This window comes from Syngnathus typhle, linkage group LG7 (genome assembly GCF_033458585.1).
Source record: "Syngnathus typhle isolate RoL2023-S1 ecotype Sweden linkage group LG7, RoL_Styp_1.0, whole genome shotgun sequence".
In the NCBI taxonomy this organism is placed as follows: Eukaryota; Metazoa; Chordata; class Actinopteri; order Syngnathiformes; family Syngnathidae; genus Syngnathus; species Syngnathus typhle.
In genome coordinates this window covers 14458723-14480895 of record NC_083744.1, presented here as the reverse complement: position 1 = coordinate 14480895, position 22173 = coordinate 14458723, and the positions used below count along the sequence as shown (strand labels likewise).

Here is a 22173-nt window from a genome sequence, read left to right as displayed (position 1 = left end):
GTCGTTCATTTTAAATGTGGCGCAATGACGGTATGTGCGGAAAACAACCCGGCGATCCGTGTGTGACTAATATAGGTGTGGCAACAGGCAACATAAGCGGGTACACTCGTTAAATACACAATGAGCTTGCTACGGAAATGTGGCTCAGACCTCAATTGTAGAATCTCTTCTTTCAATTTGACACAATTCTCTGGGTAAAAAGAAAAATAATAATAAAAATATTTTTTTTTTGTACGCAAAATTTGACTATTTTTTTTACACTGTTTTTTAGAATTTCAAAATCTGGGATAAAACACAATCTTGATTGGGAGAGCTCACCTTTGCTCGGTCTTCACTCGCGCCGATTGAACATACGTGTGCACCGGCGTCAAACCCAGGAAACAGAAACAAATTTCTTCTCCCCTACATGTGTTTTTGTCTCCGAGCCGCTGAAAAAAACATTATCAGTGAGGGGGTTCTTGCCGGTGCTGATGTGTGTTTGGGGGGCATGTGGGGTCGAGGCGGGGGTAATTTTCTTTGCCCCAAACTGGAGAGGGCCTCATTCTTTTCATGTTTCCTATTGTTTGTGTGCATTTCCTCCTGTAGCCAAGGCAGGAAAACAAGACAACGGCAGCACACACATACTTTGATGTGACTGTTTTATGCTCCCATGTCAAGGCTTTGTCTCTCAAGTGCTTTTGTTGCCGCGCCGCCTAATTAAGACCTCAGAGCGACTTGTTGACTCCACAAAGAAGGCGGGTGCGTGTGTGTGTGCATGTGGGTGTGCCTGCTTTGGCTGGGACATAGCTGAAGTGCAACACGGATTAGCCCCACCACCACCACCACCACCACAACATACAAAAGCACGGGCTCGCACACAAGAATGGAGTCATTCATTTACTGTTTGAGGGCCGCTCAAGTGGAGTGTAACGGTGGCGATGTATTTTTCTACTTGTTTATTGGTGAATCTGTGCAGCACTTTGATGAAAAGCGCTTTTTTTTCGGGATCTTCAAGACCACTTTTGGTCAAGTCTTGAGTAGTCGCTGGTAATGATGCCAAAAGTTTGATAAATTCGATATGTATAAAAAAATTCAAAACTATTTTAAAGACATGTCATTTTTTTGTCAAAATTGCATGAAATCATTTTTCTATTCTTTCTACTCTACAATTTTCTATTCTTCTACTTTCTAGTTGCTGATCGTACAACAGCCACAAGAGGACACTGTTGCACGTCCCGGTACTTTGAAATAAAGCTAATATCGGCACTGATACCTGCTATCGGAACTCACCTTTTCCTTTAATATTATCATTATTATTAATAGATGAGTACGGTGACACTAAACTCAACATTACCGCCACCCCCCGCGAATGACAATTTGCCGACTAAATTGAAGTACTGTGCGTGCGTTTTAAAGATGAGCACAAAGCTACACGGTCAACAAAATGTTCCACGCCGGCCGGGCTTCTATTTACTCTCGCAAATCATCCAAACATGCAGCTGTCACACTCTGGGCTCTCACGGACGTGCGCCTCCACGGGAAAACAAACACACAAGTGCAAGCCGTACGCTTGAACGACAGAATACGAGGATGCTACGCGTGCGCGTATGTGCGCGCGTTGTTTGTTTCTGGCGGTTTCTGCTCCAGCATTTAACTCCATACCAGTGGGCCTTTTTTTTTTTTTTTTTTTTTTTTTCCCCTGCCTTTGTGTTGACACAGATGTGCTGCTCTGAGAGCAAGGGACACGCTTCCAGATGCAAACCTGGCCTGTTTTTCCTCTCGGTGGCTTTGCACAAGGCTGCAGATCCATTCGGGAGTGGTCGTATTTACAATGTAAACGTACACGTCAAGTCACGACACGCTCGCCGGCGATTCGTTTAACGGTGCAGCTCCGACCCCTTTTAGCCGGAAAATTATAGTCCACTCGCTCAATATTTGACATGCTTTTCTTTTTATTATCAATTTTCTTTCCGAACAACTTAACCACAAAGCGAAGGATTCGTCGGCGGAATACATTATGCAACAACTCGGGTTCCACTTTAGTTGCAACATTTTTTTGAATCAAATAAATTTGACTTGATTTTCTAAAAGCTCCTCACGATTGCGCCAAGGCACACAACTTGACATGTCCGTGGTACAGCAGCAAATAAAAATGACACAAAACATGAAAATGATTTCAAATTCGTCTGTATTTACTTGGCGATCGACGTATTAAGAAAACGGATGCCGCAACGTAAATCAACGGACTCGCTCGAGCGAAACTTGCCGCTCGGCAGATATTCTACTCGGGCCCCATTTGGCGCTCTGACAGCTTTCCGCTGTCTTACAAAGGAGAGCGCGCACGGAAACCTCAGTGTCGACACTTTTTCACGTGTCGATATTCTCATCAAGCTCGAAAATGTGGCCGATATCCAACGATATTAACCAGCTTTTTTTCACCACAGCGCCACCTGCTGCACACATAGAAGGTTATTTCCACCTAAAAGAACATTTTTGTGTGTGTTTGTGCTACAGGTTGTCTCACGCCCAGAGGTCCGCTGTGAAAGTCCTGCGTCGCATGCAGTACTTTGTGGCCCGCAAGAAGTTTCAGGTACGTGAAAAGCGAGAGGGGAGAGGCCACGCATACATTTGCCGTTGCACAGGAAGACGAGCGGGGGGAAGTCCCGAGAGAATACATCAGCTGCACTGTTGCTTTGCATAGGCTGTTGTGTCTGTGTGTGTGAGTGTGTGTTCTAATTATTATTTAGATGCAGTCCACAGACTTGCTAAATGAAAATCACCCCACGCTACTCGATGCGCTTGCACTCACGTTGGACAACGAGGCACTCTAATGCGCCGGCGGACTCTCCGACACTGAAGTCAATGCACGTGCCACAATACGGCTTTTGAAATTTAATCCTCATGTATGACGTCGCGATGAGTACAGTATCTTGTGCAGTGTTTAGCATATATATATGTGTGTGTGTGTGTGTGTGTGTGTTTGCGTGTGTGTTTTCAATTAGGGCCCTTATAAGTGATCTCAGCTGCACCTTAAAGAGTTCACCGGGTTCTTTCGAACGGCGCTTGTATCCACGTCACACCAAACAAAGCTGTGAAAGGACCCTAATGCGATTGCTTTCTACGTTACCATGCACTTGTCACTTCACGCGCACGCACGCACATAGCGAGTTAACAATGAAGCCTTTGCACCCGTGGGGGGTTGGGCTTTTTTTTTTTTTAGGCAGCGAGCACCAGCGCAGGGTGGACAATGGCTTTTGTACGTGGTTTGTGTTCTTACGTATAGTTTGTGTGTTGGGCAGCAAGCGCGCAAGCCGTACGACGTGCGCGATGTGATCGAGCAGTACTCGCAAGGTCATCTCAACATGATGGTGCGCATCAAGGAGCTGCAGAGAAGGTGCGGTTTCTTTTTCCCCCCCCCCAATGTCACAAGGTTTCGACTCTTTTATGCTTTTTATGAAATGCGGGTGCCGCTTTTTCTTTCTTTTTTTACAGGCTTCCCACTCTCTTATTACACAAAGCAGTTGTTTTTCCCAAAAAAGAAAAAAAAAACAAAGAGCTTCTCAAAACAAAGTCTTCATTTGAAGCAAGCTTTATTTGTTTGTCTGCATCATAAGACAAAATTGGTTTGTCTCTTAGTTGCGTTCATGTCACAACTCGGAGTAAAACCCTTCAACAGTTGCAGGAACAGATGCAACCAAAGAAGAATTACAGAGCCCAAACTAAAATTTTCTATTTGACTTTGGTGTCGAATTTCTGCCCTGATTTATTTATTTCTTGTTCTCAAACCTGCGCAAGATTAACCTTAAAACCTTACAGACCTTAAAAGATGAGTGCTCCACACGTGCACATGAAACCGCTGGGGAAGAATACTGCTGGAATTTTCCATCCCGTTTTATTGGTTTTTTTTCGTTTTTCTTTATGATAGATGGGCTCTGATATCCATATGTTTCTTTTTATTGCTACTATACAGGACAGACCAGCATGAGCGTATGTGTGTGTATCTCTCGACTCAAGTTATTTTTGGCTTATTCCTCCCCCTCCCCTCCCTCCCCTCCCTAGGTTGGACGGCACACTGGGGAAGCCGGGAATGTTCCTCCCAGGTAAACACAGAGCAACGTCCAGCTGACAAACAGCCATCGCTCTTTGAGTCCAATCCATTTTAATCACTACGTACAGTTTTAGGACCCGCAAGATTTTAGATTTTATTTTCTGTCTTTTTTTCAACCAGCTAGTATTTAAAAAGTGTCATGCTATTCGTTTAGATTCTTTAAAAATGAGGAAAAATACATGCTAGTGAGGATTGTAAGGTTGTCTGTCTAGATGTGTTGCCGCACCGTTTCATGTTCAACGACATGTTGTAACCCCGCTAGCTTGGTTAGCCCATCTAAGGCTGTTTTGCATTGTTAAAGTTAAAGTTATGCAGTGCTTTTGACATCGTCCCATCTTCATCGCAGTACAAATATTTCCAAATGTGAGTCACCCTCCCCCCCCCAACCGCCTACAACCCCCACCGAGCTCAGAATGCAGTACACTGGCCACTATTGGATATTTTATTGAGCAATGTCAATGTTGTTAACAGCCCCTCTGTGGCAATAGCCCCAACTCCCCCGAGCGCTCTTTGTTTATTGCATTCACTAACTTGGTATCTGAAGCGGAATAAGTTAAATGTAATTAGAAGAGGCCGAGTGGGAGCCCCCCCCCCCCCTCCCTCTTTTTTTTTTTTAAATTTATTTCTTTTTTTGACATGGGAGGTGGGGGAGGGCGGGTAGTCCTCAAATATTTGCCTGTCTCGATTGTGCGGCCCCATGGGCAAATGTTGAAGCGGCTTCAGTGTGGAAATGACATTTGCAGAGCGCTTTTATTTCACACTAAAAGGTAATGAAAGAGTGCCAAATGCGCTCTACCGAGAAATCTTGAAATTAAATCCTTAACACGATGAAATGTTTGCTCAGCCGTGGCGAGGTTCCAACTGCAATGGTGCTTGATTGCATTTAGGTACAAATTGCTCCGGCTGATAGCTTAATGCTAACACATAACAAGTCATCACAATGTCACTGCATTTTTTATTTTAAAAATGAATAAAACAAATATATTTTTTAAATAAATTAAATTAAACAAATTAAATTAAAGAATTAACTTATTTTACTGGTGATGGTTAAATGACTGAAATGTGCACAGTGTTCCGTGTTATGTTTCTGGAGGCTAAAACGTGCTTATCAGTATCTTCATACGCAAATGTTTCTCTTTGGTTCCCCAGGTAAAGGAGAAGATAAAGAATTCCCGACAATCGGCGCGCGACTGATCCGGCTGGAAGATAAGGTACGCTGTGTTTCTTTCGTCTTGTCACGCCGGCAGATAGCATCGCACGTGGGCTTCACCACGCTTACCTGTATGCGTGGTACACGTTTCTTTTTTTCCTTCTTCAATTGCTTAAAAATGTGTGTTGGACATTGATATCAAGTTGTGAAAAATTATGAAATTGATCATATTTACGTATCAGAAAGGTTTTACCCGACAGTAAGAATTTATATAATATATAAAAATACTGCACAGTTACCGCACAGAGGTTTTGAGGTTTTTAGCATAGTATGGGGACTACAGTAACCTGGCACTTGTTTTAAGACTTGGTCGTATATTTTTTATTTATTTTATTTGATATTTTTACTTGTTTTAGGAAATCTTCCCAAATCAAATTTTACTTTTAATCTTTTTTTTTTTTAATTTAAATTTTCCAAATAATTTTGCCTAGATAAGTTTGTTTTTTCTTGCGTGTTATTGTCCTGTGGCGCCAAGCAGTGTGATGCCAGTGTGACGCCTGTCTATCAGTCCGTCTGTCTGTCTGCGCCCCACTGCCAATTTTCCACTGCAGCGTTTGTACCCGTTGAACCGGTGCGTGCTAGCGCCGCTCGTTTTTTTTTTTTGTTTTCCACGCCCAAATCACAGGGTGTGAAGTGTGTCGCCGGGGCGTGCGGCTCGCTGTTTGTTTGCGCTTCAAAGGAAGCTCGTGCATTTTGGTAAACAGGCACTCCCGGGGTTTGTGAGTCAGGTAATGCAGGCCTGAGCGATGGCGCTCTTGTTGCTTTTCTCCAGGCTAGTTGTTAGCTTTACACGTTCAGGAGCATCTCGCTGACCTGTGGCGTCTCTCCTCACAACCGCAAACACGTTCTGACAATCCTGACATTCCGCCAATCAAACGGCAGAAGTTTGTGACAGTCTCAGCCGCCTTTCCTCGCGAATCAGTCCATGCTTTGATGAGGACGGCACAGCTGTTATATGGGAAGGGAAAGCGGGCAGGAGGCTGGCTTCCTTTTTGGCCCCAGGCAGCAGGTGGATGAACTGGATCACCCTCGGTGCTTTCCCCGCTCAACTTAGGTGGAAACGGATTGGCGCCCCAAACACGGCCGCTGAGACACCCGCGAGACGCGGTACAGTCTTTTGAAAAGTCAGCAAGAGAACGTTTTGAGCTCAACGCGAGATGTGGTTGTGAAAGCCGAAAGCCATTTCACCGTCCGTCGATGTTTACAGCACACGCAAGGATTCAAGTGAACTGGAGCTTGCGCTAACCTCCAGCAAGGTTGCGGTCATTTGCTCGGCTTCTGCAGGCGGCGTCAAACCCCCCACCCCCACCCGCCCGCCTTCTTCTCGTAAACGTCAAGCCAATGACACATGGTGCAAACCGTGCTGTCACACTTGACTCGCTCTTAAGAAGGATCTTTCCCAACAGCCCTCTGGAATCATTCATGTGCCTGTGCCCGAGCCTGTGCATACACACAAGAGTGTGTTCCCGCTCTCGGCATGTCCTCCAGGGACATTTTCTAACTGAGAAGTGGCAGGTTTTTGTGTGTGTGTGTAGTTTTTATTAGTATTTATTTGACAGTATTGACTTAAGAACAGAATGCTAGTAGTTTTGCCTCCCTCCTGCTAAAATGCCAGCCGCTAACTACTCTCAGTGCTTTATGCAAGCACGTCAGCCCGTAGATGTATTTATCTTTTACGGGCAGAAGGGGAGACTCAGCCATTGTGTATCCAGCGCAAGGTTGGACAATGATTTATCACAGCGAGACAAAGACACATGAGTGGAGTTGATTAATGGCTGATGCGTCCGACCCAACGCTCTCCAGATTGAATTCCCCGGGAGCGGCTTGGAAACGAAGACGAATGGGCCCCCCATGTGACAGCGTTATCTTTCTGTCACAAGCACTGGATGAAAAACGCCCCGGCGAGCGGCCCAAACAGTGGCCGGCGTCGCCGAGCTTCAACTTGGCCTTTCACCAGTTGACGCGCTTTAGGGCCGAGATGAGGCCCGCCGCTTGCGCTGCGTCGCTCACTTTTATGAGCAACAGGATGTTTTCGCATGGCGATAGGCGGCCAAGTCACTGCCTGTGAATGTCTAGTATATAAAATACAACGACGGCCATAAAAGACGAACCGGAGCAAGCTGGAATATGTTAGGCAGTGAATAATTAATAAGGGTTACAAACCGGTTGAGCGATTGCCTGAGAAGGAAACCGTCTTGACTAAAATCTTTCACCGAGATGTAGATTGAGATTAACAGTCTTTTTTATTTTTATTTTGGAAAAGGATGATAATTGGCATCGAGGTCACACTTACATCTGATAGCACTGCCCTCAATAACACACAGGAATGCGCTTACACAACAGCATCAATAATCTCATCCGCTCATCTCGTTTAAGGCCACAAGTCGGTAAAAAAATAGAAAATGGACAAAAACAAATTATTATTATCGAATATCATTATAGAAATATTATTTATTTTTATTTTTTTATCATTTATTTATTTTTCTCAAAGTTAAAAATAGAAAAATATAGAAATAACTTTTGTATTATTTTCATCTTTTTTAATATATTTTTTCTCAAAGTATTATATTTAGCACAATGACTTTACTAGAATCTAGTGCTATTTATATCGACACGTACACATCATGGCCACTGTGCGGTTGGAATCACTTGGGCCGAATTAGCCAACACACACATTATTCCGCTTATGTGGTGTATTAAGGACTGGGACCGAAGAATGCGTGGCATGACCTTAATAGCGTCTCAATTAGATAAGTATGCTGTAAATTACAGCGAGGCCAAATACTGGGAATATTCCAGGAGCGGGTGTTTGTTAGGAATCCATCTGCAAGGCATTTCGGCCCCCTCATTGCTGTAATCAGGACTGGGGGGGGGGGGGGGGGGGGTCTTTATGTGTGTGCGCGTCTGTTTAAACCCTCCACTCGAAACCCGGTGCCAGGCCAGGCCTTGGATACAAGGCCATAGTAAACACACATGCTCTCATATACATATTTATATTTGACTACTAAGTGGATACTTGAACATACATAAATATACAAAGGCTAAACATTCTCACGCATATGTTGACTCATAGTTGTTTTCCTTGTTCATGTTGTTCATTAATATAGCAGAGAATATTATATTTTATTTGCTGGTCCTAAATTTTGGATTTTGAAGTTGAAAAGTAAATGTTTGCAAAATTTGCTTGCTGCTATGCATTAAGGGAATTTAAGACATGAAAACTTGAGCAGAAAAAAAAGACCAACCCTGGGATTAACCTAAAAAAAAATTTCTTTAGAAAATTGGTCTTGAAATGAAGTCGTTGATTATTAAAAAAAATATTTCCAAACTCGTCTTGCCAGAATGTAAATGCGATTAATAAATAATAATAATAATAAATCAACTCACAGTAATGAACCCAATTTGCGCAAACTGCTCAGTTAAAAAAAAAAAAAAAAAACTCGGGAATTTTTTGCTGTGTGAAAATGTCCTTCTTAAATAAAACCCAACATTTCACGGACGATGACACATCAGGTGCACTCAACACTTTCTCCCCATCATTACCGCAAAGGCCGCAGCCCCCGATTGTTTCAGCTCAAAGGCTTTATGGCCATTTGCCAATCTGCCGCCATCCAACTTGTTGTGATTTATTCCCAAATGGGTATCCCCTGGACCCCCCTCCCCCCCTCCTCTGTTTTTGCCACTGTTCCCAGCGCCTCTTTTACCAATGCGAGCATCCTGCCGGTTGTTGTGATGTGTTTTGATATATGCGTGTGTTTGGCCATAGTATGCACAGCGGGGAGCCAGACTAACCAGGCCGCTCTAAACAAAGAGAGGAAACTTGGCAAAGGAAACACACACGCGCACACACTCAAATCCTGGAACAGGGCATCAGTCCTCTCGCTGACCCGCGCCTCAGACAAGCACATACAGGACCTTCCCGGCATGTCTAGACTTGGCCTTCCAGATCTCCGCAAGGCAACCCACCTTGCACTTCCCCCTGTTTGTCCGGATTTGAAATCCTGCGTCTTCCTGTAGTGTCGTTGTTATTCCCCCCCCCCCCCCCCCCCCCCCTTGCCTTACACAAGTCTGGCAGCGAGGGAGTCGCGGTTCCTGCTTTCAGGCGGACAACAGAGGTCGTTGTTCTCGACAGAGCTTTGGCGCGCTGGCACGGCAGCGGGCGGGAGCCGACCGCAGTCTTGCATCAAATTTGCAGGGCTCCGAATGGCAGCCAAATAGTTCTTTGGATCTACTTTGGGGCAAGAAATTAAATCATCTTCGTTCTTTATTTTTCACACAAAGCATCGCTACTTTAAATTTGACAATCAGTAAGTCGCTTCTTAAGTCATAGCTCTATTAAGTATTTTTTTTATTGTCTGTCTACATGTGTTGCTCCAGTATTGGTATGAATTTTTTATTTTATTTTTTTTAATTATCTCTCTACATGTGTTGGTCCAGTATTTGTGTTCAAATAACCATAGCCATATATTTTTTAGCTCATAGCATGCTAACATCGTAGGCTAAAGTGTGGTTATGTGTTTGTTTTGCCCACACGTTGTGTTATTCTCTTTACTTTGTTTATTTTGACCATAGACTTGAGCTGGGAGTGGCCAAAAAAGAGCTTGAAGCCTCTTTTTGAAGAATTGCTCTCTATCTGCAAAACCGCCGCTTGTTATGACAGAACGAATGAATTAAAGGAGAAGAATGCCAAAGCTTTTTGGTTTTTCTACTTTCGGCCATTCCTGATCTATAACATGCCAACCTACTTTTGACACTTCCTAAAACATGTTTGTCTTTTTTGGTGTACACTGGATCAGACCTTCTGACTATGTGGAGCAGACCTGGTTTTTGTCATGGGGGGGGGGGGGGGGCACGCGATGTGAATGGCACGCCGCCGAGCGTTTGATAGCGTGCAGCCCGGAGTGCGGCCCAGCCGTAAATCACGGCGGGGCGATACGGTGGGGGATGCAGCTCCTGGCAGCTCCCAGACGGCCTTTGGCTCGGGCTCCCTTCTCTTAGCGCCACTCTCTAATTTCAGAACCGGGCCCTTGCCCACTACTGTGTCTTCACCACATTCCCACAAGGCCAGAGACGGATAGTCTGCACGTCTGGGCGTTTGCTGCCTCTCCATCTCGGACTGTAGCTCGTTTACTGATTTTTTGGCTTTTGTCGCCGACCCCTCGCTCCCTCTGGGCATTTTTATTTTTTTGGTTTCTTGTTGCGCATTCGAACGGAGGCTTCCAGTCTGCAGTCTCCTATCCTCTAAATCATGTCGTACACATCCAGGCTCTCTCTGCATCTTGTAGCAGCCACTTAAGGGCTTGCTCCTTGGCTGTAAATAAAAATCCATGCTCCATTTCCTCTGGACGAACCAGATCGGACTAACTTGGGACTTATTTAAAAGACCAGCTGTTGTTTGGGCAATTTTAATAGTGTGACAAAATTATATATATATATTTTTTTTAGACTGAGTTGGAAGAAAATTCGGACTTGTGTCAGATTTGTGATCCTTTTTTCTTGGTATGACCTTTGCTGCAAATACGGCTAATGCTATCCTGCACACGGCCACCACAGGACCATCCAGCTCATGCCGTTAGTGAGCGAAGTTATGAATGCAGGCGTTTACGACCCTGTGAAAAGCTGACTGGGCCACTTTAGGCTCAGATGCCGGCCCAGCACGGAACTCTTAGCTGTGTGTGTGTTTGCACTTGACCTAGCCTATTTACTCAACACCACATCTCCTGTCGCCTCCCATTTGCTTCCCATGTTCCCATTTCTCATAAACGCTTGTCAGAATGACACAGCATGTTTTTTCATTCTTCTTGATAAGTGGCTAATGATTTTTTTTTTTTTTTTTGTACTTGGAGTGCGTTTTATCCAGCCGGGCCTGTGCTTCAATCCCCGTGGAGCGCAATTTAAAGTGACACGCCTTGGCAATTGCGTGTAATTATGTTTGAAGTCTGCTCAGAGTGGAGATGTCAGCCAGGCTGGATGGTAGCAATCTGTTGGATGGAACAAAAGTAAATTGTCAAACTGGTACTTGCTCGATGGATCGGTTCTAGCGTATTTTATTCATCAAACTTGATTTTCTGTATGCGACCCGCCATGGCAAATTTTTAGACACACTCGGCGTACTTGTTTTGAGAGGACGACAGATAAGCCGTGAGACAGCCGGGGTGATCTTGACACGTCCCGTCCATGACTCACCGGCGAGGAAGTGGGAGGCCGACCGTGTCTGCGCTCCAGTCGGCTCGATAAGCCAAACAGATAAACGGTTTAAGTTTCGGAGGAGGGGGGAGGAGGCCCAAAAGAGACGGAGAAGGACACGCCGACTGTGGAGGCCTATCTCCCGGTTCACACCAGGAGGAGGCCTGTCGAGAAGACCAGAGAGGAGAAGCTAGAGTCTGCGCGATAAGGCTAGGAGATAAGATACGCCGCTGTCATTTATCTTCTCATGGACGCTGAAGCTGTCACATCAACTCGCTGAAGGCTTTCACCGTAAAGGACAAAGAGCAGCGGCAAGTGAGGGATGAACCCAAAAGGTTACTGTCGGGGGTCTGAGAGGTCACCCCCACCAGTCTGATGGAGGGGTCATCTGTGTGGAAGAGCTCCTCGGCTCGCCTCACTCGGCTCCTTGACATTGGCAGCAGGCCTCTCCGGCACAATCTGCTGCCTCAGCAACTTTGCTACCTCCTCACTCCCACCCTCTCTGATAAAGTTTCAGAAAGGCGGGGGCGTGCTGATTGTTGACTCGGACTACTGTGGGAATGCAGATGCTTTGTGCGTGCGACGGCAACCCCGCCCACCAAGGGGGGCGGGGCCAACCAGCTGGGCCGTCAGACGTCTGTCACACACCGCCCGTTTGTTGGCATGACAACGTGGCAGATGGCAGCCAAAAAATACTTCTTAAGCATCACGCGAGCGTGGCTTTAGCGCGGCGTAATTAAATGTCGCTGCGTGTTTTTAGTACACGTGTTAATTTGTTCTCCAATAAACAATGTATTTCCTGCAGTAGAGGGAATAAGCTACGTGCTAATTAGCGTTAGTGCCTGTTGACTTCATCTCGATGTGTGATTCTTATTCTTTTAAAAACGAATCAAAAATATTTACAATTACAATAATTCTCCCTATCCTTGGTTATTCGTAACTGTAACATTTTTGCGTTGGATATTGTTCAATTACAAGTGTGCCTAATTTTTTGGTCAGTGACTGAAAACAAATTGTTAGCCGCACCGTTGTTTTCTTTCCATGGCTCAAAGTAGCTTGCACTGCGTTTAATAATTTTTCCTATTATATTTGAAGTAAAAACAATTTGAGCCGAACCCCCCAAAATTGTATGATTATGGTACACATTTGGGCATTTTAATAGTGTATATAGTAAAAAAAAAAACTTTAAAAGCATAGTATAATAATGGGTGAATAAAATGAAAGTTGACGTTTATTTCTTTAGCACACTTTTGTGCTGCACAAATGGATAACATGTGGCAAACCGCAATAAAGCGTCCACTGGAATCCAATAAAAACATGACAATAAAAGTACAAGACAATCAGATAAATATTATGCGATCGTGTCTTGATGGACAACGGTGGCGTATGTGCTGCAGTCGACGCTATCTCTCGCAAAACGTCTCGCCGCCAAAAAGACGCCAACCGCATTCCTCGTCCGATTGTGACGCATGCCGAGCGTGGTCGCACTGCCGCATATTTTTATTTTGTTTGGGATTCTTTCAAGCGACCTACATACCTTGGCGTGTTTCTATTTTGGTCCTGTGACTTTGTTTTTAATACACACGACGGAGGTGAGGTGAGCCAGTGTAGCCTTGAGCGCTGTTTCAATTATGTTAAGACTTGGTGGGAAAAAAAAAGTCTGTTAAAACTGAAGACAAATTACAAATTCATTGTCGATTTTCTGCTCGAAAATTAACCCATTTAGCAAAAACCACAAAGTGGACAGACACCTTATTTTTATAGTGGGCCGGCTCTGGCCCCAGGGCCTCGAGTTTGACACTTATAATTTAGAGTTTGTTTGTCGCCGTTCGCCATTGAGGCTGATTACACCTCCTATAATGACACCGCAATACAACTCATATAATCAACGTTAAAGAGGCACAACCTCACTTGATTTGGCGACTTTTTTTTATTTGTTTCACTCTCCCCTGCAAAAATCACACAACAAGTGGGCCAAAAAGCAGTAAATTAGCCCGAAACCCAATATGGACTCCACCCTGGAGATTACATAGTCCACTCAGCCAGCGTGCACTAGAATAACAGCCTGGCGTGCCCTCGCTGTCCCTTGCTCGCACGTTGCGTGTGTGGCTGTGTGATTTGTTGCAGGTCGCACATGCCTGAGCTGCTCCAAATAGTCGGTCGACCTGCCCCTTGTATACATTGTGGCTGACCTCCAGCTAGCGTGTGTGCACGGCATTCCCCGTCAGCTGTTGAGCACGAATGTGTTGTCGTACAAAGTGTTTGTCGTCTGAAGCATCGACACGCACGTCTGTTGTGAGGCGGCGCTCAGACATGCAGACACGTGTATGCGGTCTATAAGTTTGTCTCAAATAAATACATGACAAAAATCATTCAAAAAAATATGTTTAACTTACCCAATATAGTAATAGTGAATTTTACAAAATTTATTAATTTGCAAAAAAATATTGTAACTATTATGTTGCAATTAGTTGTTTACGGAAAAGGTTTAATCATGACCATATCATAGCTGTAAAAAAAAAAAAAAACTTTGAAAAATGAAGTGAATAAACCAGGAAACAAAAATATGGATTTTTGACCTTGATATTTTATTCCGTCATTTGACATTTAATGTTCACTGTGGCTCAGCACTCACTACGCACACTTGTGCAGCGCTACATACGTGCTTGAAGATCACACACACATCATAAAAATCATGTCGACAGGATATGACAGTCAATATAGTTTACGACAACCGGCGTGTACAGCTTGAAAGGCAGGAAAAGGCCTGTGTTGATTTGGTTTGGGAGATTACACTGGGCCCACTTGACCAGGCAGGCCGCATTCAGCCCAGCTGCGGCGACCGAGGCTCGCCTAATAGCTAGGTCCGCCGCTCTCTGGCCAGCCGCTCATTACTTCCAGCCACGTTGGAGGTAATGAAGCTTTGCTGGTTGTCACCATGCGCAATTACGCACACGCACACACACACGGTATTCACACAAATTTACTTTGGTGTGAGCACGTTTTTCGCTTGACACGCTTGTCCGTTTCCAATTAAGGTTAGCAGGATTAAGGTTAATGTATTTTTTTGACTTCACGGCGCACTTGGCCTATTAAATCCTTTCTTCTTTTTTTTTCTCTCAAAAATCAATAGTAGGCCTTTATATTTCCATATATAGACCTGTTCATTGAGACTTCACTTTATAATGTGGTGCAAAAATAAAACAACTAATATTGAAAGATGCAGCACATAACTTTTTCTGTTTGTTTGGTTTTTTTTTGGAAATGATGTAGCGGAAATTACACATTTTCCTAAGCAATGAGAAGAATGCGGCTTCTTGTCCCCCATTAGTAAAGCCAACCCAAAATTAATTTGCATTCCATTTATTTAATCCCCAATGGCTGTCCTTCAAAACAGAATTGCTGAGTCCTTGTTTCGGAGTTATTAGACTTTTGTGTAAACAAAATCCGTTGTTGTTGTTGGTTTTTTTTACAAGTGATTTTTATGGACATAATAATGACAGTATTGTTTTCTTAGTGCGGATCTGCTAACTGGAGACAGTAAAGAGGCTGAGTCATGCTTACGCAGGGAGCATGCAGCCACGCTCGTGTGCATGTTGTATCACAAGATGTAGTGTGACAAGCTTGCAAGGGGAAATGCCGACACACACACAAACACACGCACACGTCAAGCCTCTTGCACAATAACAGAGCAGAAGGGGAAGTAAGCCTCTTAGCTACATGCGGACAGAATTAATTCCAGATTATATTTGACGCTAATGTGAACATTTAAAGGTCCTAAAAATTGTCCTGTGCGGAAAAGTTCCATTTGCATTGGATTGTAAAATTCGTCTGTGATGACAATGGGCCTTATCCGCCTACATTAACCAAACATACGTAAACACATTTCACCATCTTCCCTTGTTGGAATGTATGTAATGTAATATAAGGGTGTAGTCGTGACAAGGCAGGAAATACAAAAAAGTATTAAAAAGGCATGCTTGGGAAAGAACAGGAATTTGAGCATTTGGGTTTGAACAAACTATTTCAGGGCCACGTTGTGCTTTTCTAAGACGAACAAGTCCTTGAGATTCTGATGACTTGCCACCAAGTCTGAACCATGTCAACGAGACAGACAAATCAAAATAGCAAGAATTTTGACTTTATGGGTGGCAACATCTCAAACAAGCGAAAATAGTAAATAAACAGCGAATTAGAAAAGTTTATGGCTGGATTTTAAACTGCCTTTCTCTACTCGCGTAATTTGAATACGTTGAGTGACAGTCAAAATGTTTTGTAGCTTTTCTTTTGCTCAGATTAATGGCACAGATGTGCTCATTTGCTGCTAAATGGTTAGCATGCTAATGTTTGCTAGCTGGCTAGCCATTATGTTTTGGTACATTAATCAAAGACATTTTGTACGTTTTTGTGAGAGAATGTCACTTAGTGGCGACAGGAAATGGCGGAAATTGCTCAGGTGTCATGCTTCGACAAAGTTGATCTGATTGTGTTAAAATTCTAGCATAGTATTAAATCAAATGGACGACCTGAGGCAGTTTAATCACTGAACGCGAGTGAAGCATGGCGGCTAATCGCACTTTGTTGTTGAGCATCAAACGCTCATAAATTCGCTCCAGAAACTCCAGGAATTGCGATCGTGTGGGTTAGTGGGTTAGGCTAGTGGAAACAAGCTACACATTTGCCGTCAGCCACGCGTAGGACGTTATCTACACCGCTGGCTGCCGAGCTCATAAAACTTTTACATGCCACATAAAATCCTTCCATATGATACGCTCGTGGAGGAAAGATTAAAACCTCATCCAAAATGAATGCCTTTGGTTACATATTAAACGAGGCTGGAGGCACTGGAGCAGCTACATTCACTAAGCTTGATAAAATACTGCTTTATTGCTTTTCTGTATATACGTAAGAGACAGTGTTGCCATAGTTCCCTTGAAAACGTAACTTTCCTGATTAGTCGACTTTGAAAGTTACTAAGTTAACAATTTGTTGATTTGAAAGCTTTCTGAGTCTTATGTGCTTATCACCGCTGAGAGACCCAATTGGCCATTTTCTTGTGTTTTCAAGATGTGTAACTCATTGACCAGCTCCACTCGAGCCTTAAGAAAACAAGCCGCTCCGGCTTATTCTGTATTGCTAAAGAGCTGGGATTACGTCTTCGTACGCATCGGGCCCGATTGTGTAATGATTGACTGTAACTGTGTGTAACCAGATGATGCAACTCCGAGTGACACGTTTGCTTCTGAAACAGACACAATGACTGACGCCTCACACCGATGCGTTGCTTTGTTTACGCCGCAAAACAACCGTACTTAGCGCTGTGGGGGATGGAAATAAACACATCACCGCTGCGCAGTAAAACCCAATGACGGCATGTCATCTTTACAGCCCAAGCCCCCAATTAGACATTCCTCTAAATCTCTCAAACCCGTGTCATTACGTATGTGTCACTGCTTCTGTCCTACACTGTAATCAGCTCGTGAAGGCCTCACGCGATCTGCCCCGCCGTCTTTGGTGCTTAATAATGTGGCCAACTGATTTTGTAAATTTAGCATCCATGGCAAACGGTTTGACCGTCCGAGTCTTTCTTTGAGTAGGACCTGTTGCGCCGCTCACATGTTTGCATACCGGTGCGTCTCTCCACTTTGCATATCAATAGACGGCAGTTTCTGCAAAATGTTCCCATAAGGCAGCGCTAGCTAGCCGCTTCCATTCACCGCTTTCTAAGGACGAGAGTGCCGCCCCTGCCCCCCTCCCGAGTTCATGAATGGGCTGTAATTACAGCTTGATGGAAAACACTAATGTGGCTCATAAAAAAAAAAAAAAGGACACTTAAGGCTGTTACGATTACTCTTTCCAGGAGACAAAGCCAAGAAAATAGAGCCTGCACATGCTGCACTCGCAAGTCAACGAGACTTGTGAGCGACAAACACCAACGGCGTCAATCCCGACTCGTGTTTGTTTTTCTTTGCTCCTTAAAAAACATAAGTGCACCCCGCCCACCCTTTGTACTGAAGCTAATTTGAAAAGCCACCATGAAAGACAGCGCTTGCCCGTCGTTGCTATAAATCTGTCTCGCGTTAACAGACAGTCGGGGTTTCATTAGTGTGACTCTGTCATGCTCATGAAAATATCCTCGGCCATTTTGCTTTGACATGAAAAAAATCAGGCAAATTTATTTTATTTATTTATTTTTTTCATTATTTACACAAAAAGAACTAACCTATAATTTAATGAGATAAATGAACAAATGTAATATGAAGATGAACTTATTAGCCTTACTTTCCAACACTGTCATATAAAAACTTTTGAATAATTTTTGAGCAAAATGGCCCGGGGCATAACGACTAAAAGTTTGAACCTCGATAGGTGCTTTGTCTGACTCAAAAGTTGTACGGCGTCTTAAACACTGGAGGGAATTTGTCATTTGCAGCTCTTGTAAAATCTCCAGTGTCACTGTTGACCTGAATTAGTCACGAGGTGCACTCGTTTTTCGTGACCTTTCGACATCCGTGTTTGCCGAGCGCCAAAAATCCGGCAATGTCAATAAAAGTTAAGCTAGCCCAAAGATGTCTGGATGAGTAGAGTCAAACTAAAGAGGCTAAACAGAGCAGAACATGGAAAACGGCGCTTATGTGTGTGCGTTGGTGTGTGTTTGTGAGTGTGTGGTCGGCCGGCCGTTCCCGTCCGCTTCCACCGCACTCTCGCTGACAGCTCTGCCTGACTCACAGTTCCCATGGAGTCCGCACGACTGACTCGTCTTCCCGCCACCGCTGACCTCCGCCCGCTCTTTTGTTTGCAAAGATGGCCGCATTATTTTTATGCACTTGCACTAAATTATGCCCCGCGCCGAGCATAATGAGTGTGCCTCGCTCCGAGGGCACAGCCTTGGAGGCCTTCCCGATCCCGCCGGCGCGGCTGAGTCGCCAAAGCAATTTGGTTGGATGCCACGGACAAAGAGGAGCTTGTTAGAGCCTCACAATCGGCGGACGGCCATTATAGTTCTCTTGACTCATTAGGAAAGAAGACAGTAGCGTGAGAGACGAGCAAGTGGTGTTACATATCTGCACGAATGGCTGGGAAGCTATCGGTGCGTGCAAAATATGGCGCCGACAGTTTCCCGCATATTTTCTCATGGCCTATGCCTTGCCGCTCTTCTTCTGACTCACCCTCATTATTGTGTTGATGTAACAGTGCTGCGGTGCTGCAGCTTCCCATGAGGTTGGGGAATTTTGAAATAGTTGGTCAAGCTATTTTGCTAGATAGCTTGCTAGCTAACAATCGCTATATTTATATATCTTGCTTACTTAACCATCTGTCCATCCATCCGTCAGCTATGTTCACACCCACAACGGCGCACATATTTGCAGTTTGTTTTTTTCCATGCCAGTCGCCCGAAGCTTCGTTCCCCGCTATATTGCATTCCTCTCAGGTTGTCCATCACTGGCACAAGGCCTCCGCTTAGCAGCAGAGAAAGTCCTCGGGCTCAAACCATAATGGGCCTAAATCAGGGGTGGGCAAACTTTTTGACTCGCGGGCCGAACTGGGTTCTAAATTTGGACCGGAGGGCCGAACCAGGAGCAGATGGACGTAGTGTTTGTGTGAATTAATATAAGCAACCTGTAAAGGTCATTGCATAAAAGATTTTGGCCTTTAGTAGGTAGTAAAGCATGGATATTCCAAACAAGTTTTTTGAAAACAAATGCATTTATTAACAGCATTAAAAAATAATAATAATAATAATTCACTAAAAAACTGCTATCAGTGATTCTCATAAAATACGAGACTGTTATTATGAATAACAGTCTCCATCACTTCAGTGCCTGCAGGTCAGATTAATGAAAGATCTTATGAGATCACATCAAACGGCAAACATTCTGACCAAATATATTATCTTGAAGAATCGGTGAACGCATACATCCAAATAAAGTAATCAAAACGGCAACACGGTGAGGGGTATCTGAAAATCAGAGCAGAGTTTTAACTCACAAACACCTTGTAACAGAGGTGAGGAAACGAGAAACACTTCCTTAAAGTAAGCCTTAAGAACTTTACAGGTTAAGATTAGTCGCAAACAAGTGGTGCATCAATGTCCTTGAGCATCCTGCATTGTTTGAAAACGAGAATGGTCGCTAGTTTCAATCCCTGCGATGTGTACAAATCATATTCAAAATGCCTCCCCTTCATTTTCAGTGGGAACAGTGTTGTTGGTCTCCCTTTTTTGCTAGTGCGTCATAGTCTGGAGTAAAATTTGTTGTGGCAATTCTTAGGCGAGATCCGAGGTGTTGGTCCGTTTACCTCGATCTGTGACGGGTTGATGTTGACGTTCATGTGGCTGAACGTCACGTCGCGTACGTCGAGCCAAATTGGCCACTCTCTTTTAAATGCTCGGCACTGTGTCCACCTTGGGCGACTCATTTTAATGGAAGGATTCCAGGGGAAGGTTTGTGGGTGGCTTTAGCGCAAAACTGCATCTGAAAGCTCAGCGCGCGAATTACAAGAATGCTGTCGTCACAGCCCACGCTCTAAATTCGGGACTGATACAAATAGAGCGCGAGTGCGCCAACTCCGTACTACTGAGTACGTATACGCACTTGAGTGTGCACCGAGCTTTCTGACACGGCTTCCGGTAGTAAATGCGCAGGCGAGCGCTTCCCCCATCTACTGGGGAAACGCAGTCATTGCAGGCAAAATGACCAAAAAAAAAAAGTTTAATAATACAATTTTTTTCAGGGTTGGCGGGCCGGATTAAACGGTCCCGTGGGCCGGATGTGGCCCGCGGGCCGTAGTTTGCCCACCCCTGGCCTAAATGCAGCTCATTATCCTGATACGCAGGTGGGGGCAGGCTAGAGAGCGTGGGGTGAGAGGAGAGGCGGCCTGGCCGGCTGAATGGCGGCCACGCAGCCTCTTGACAGGTACGCCCAGCAAGACGCAGGCCTATCTGATGGACTCTTGGATCCGGTTGCACCGGCCTGCTGGTCCATGCAGCACAAAGGCAGGGAGGGAAAACTGCATGGGGCTCAGAGCCAAAATGACGCCATTGAAACATGACGTGGTGAGACTCGCTGCAGGCCTACACCATCTCCAAACTTATAATTGGACAATTAAATGACTATAAATTCAAACGTATGCTTTTTGTCACTAAATCATTGGCTGTCTAAGTTTCCCTGGTTTTATTTTTAGGGTATGGTTGATTTATGTTGTTCAGATTTCTTTATTCTCACACCCCTCCGCTTGTCGTTTAGATGTAATGCACCAGTGAGATGCAAATTAGAATGACATAAATCTATCAAATAGGGCTGTTTTATTTATTACGCAGCTAATTTATGTACAGGAGTTGGTCTTCGGCCAACGGGGAACAGTTTACATCATTTTAAGTCGAACACTGGGGCTTAACAAATTGGCGAAATCATTTAATTGGAATTTTCTCACACTCACGATTGCAATCAATGTGTTAGAATTAATTTTAGAGGCTTTTTTTTTTTTTTTGCAACTGGACTTGAGCTTATGTCCCTTGTGTTTACTTGGAAAGTTGGAGAAATAAAAACGAGTCCATTGCAAAAGCTGTGAAACATTCAAAACAATCATCCATCATGTCATTTTTTGGCACCGTCACCTCATGGAGACGTTCCATTTATTATTCGCATCTTGCTGCTCTGCTTACATTTTGACTTTGACATGCTAAAAGCCTATGTTGTTTGTGATGGTGGGCAGGAGGCAGATTGTGGGGAGGGGGCTGGGGGAGGGGGGTCACCTCTCAACAGCCTCGGGCCCCCGCGCGTCAACGTCGCCAAAGATTCTCTTACAGCCAGATGTCATCCATAACAGGGCCGCAAAGTCACACAAATCAACATTTTGTGCTCAGCCATCGCACGCCGTCTGCCCTCAGGTGCGTCACGCCGTTTCGGATTCCTCCGAAGGCATGCGTGTGTACGTGCGCTTGCCTTGTTAGTCCGAGGTTGACCCGAGTGTGACAGCCGTGGCGTGGAGGGCGCAAATTGGATTCCTTTCTCTTGCCTTTGGCTCACACTGCTGTCATATGTGATGACAGGGTAAGGGATACGCTTTGGCAAACACGCACGCGCACACCATGCAGGAGGGGGGCGGGGGGGGGGGGGGGGGGGCGCAAGGATCACGTTAATGGTTTTATCCTTAAAGCAACACTGTGCATTAGTGACTTTGAGCTCTTAATATCAGGTTGCACTGGGTCGGGGTAAGTCGCTGTCATTGCCACAAGAGCCCTAATTACCTGCGATACAATTTTACCCCCCCCCTACCCCCTCCTCATAATTTAAGATGTCTTAAGTTGGGTACTGCAATGCTAAGCAAAGTTAGAAAAAAATTACTATAGCTGAAATGGAAAAGAAAAAATCATGAAATAAAATAATTTTTTTTTTTTTTTTTTTTAAAGAAAATGAAAACTAACCCAAATTGTTTGCAGCTCATTTTCATCTTTGTCAATTAATATCAAACATAAGCTTAAAGTGGTGCCGCAACGTTTTTTCTTTTTAAAAGATTGCTTTTTGAACACAAAGTGTGCAGCAGCACATGTTGACAGACAATACACCTAAAGTCACAAGTGTATATTGTTTCTAAAATTAAAAAACTAAGTTACTTCAGCTGACTAGTTGTCTACGTTAATCTCTGCATGATTAATCCTCATCGTAGTCTGTCCCGTTTGAACGCAAAT

At 44.4% G+C, this 22173-nt stretch overlaps 1 protein-coding gene across 2 annotated transcripts in view; it reads left to right on the top strand.

The window, feature by feature from the left end:
• kcnq1.2 (potassium voltage-gated channel, KQT-like subfamily, member 1.2) overlaps positions 1-22173 on the top strand; it is a 72401-nt gene that overhangs the window by 36850 nt on the left and 13378 nt on the right. For both annotated transcript variants that reach the window (XM_061283586.1, XM_061283585.1), the window contains 4 exons: positions 2494-2569; positions 3279-3373; positions 4039-4079; positions 5237-5298. In XM_061283586.1, coding sequence (XP_061139570.1) covers positions 2494-2569; positions 3279-3373; positions 4039-4079; positions 5237-5298 — 274 coding nt within the window. The remainder of the gene's footprint in view (positions 1-2493; positions 2570-3278; positions 3374-4038; positions 4080-5236; positions 5299-22173) is intronic.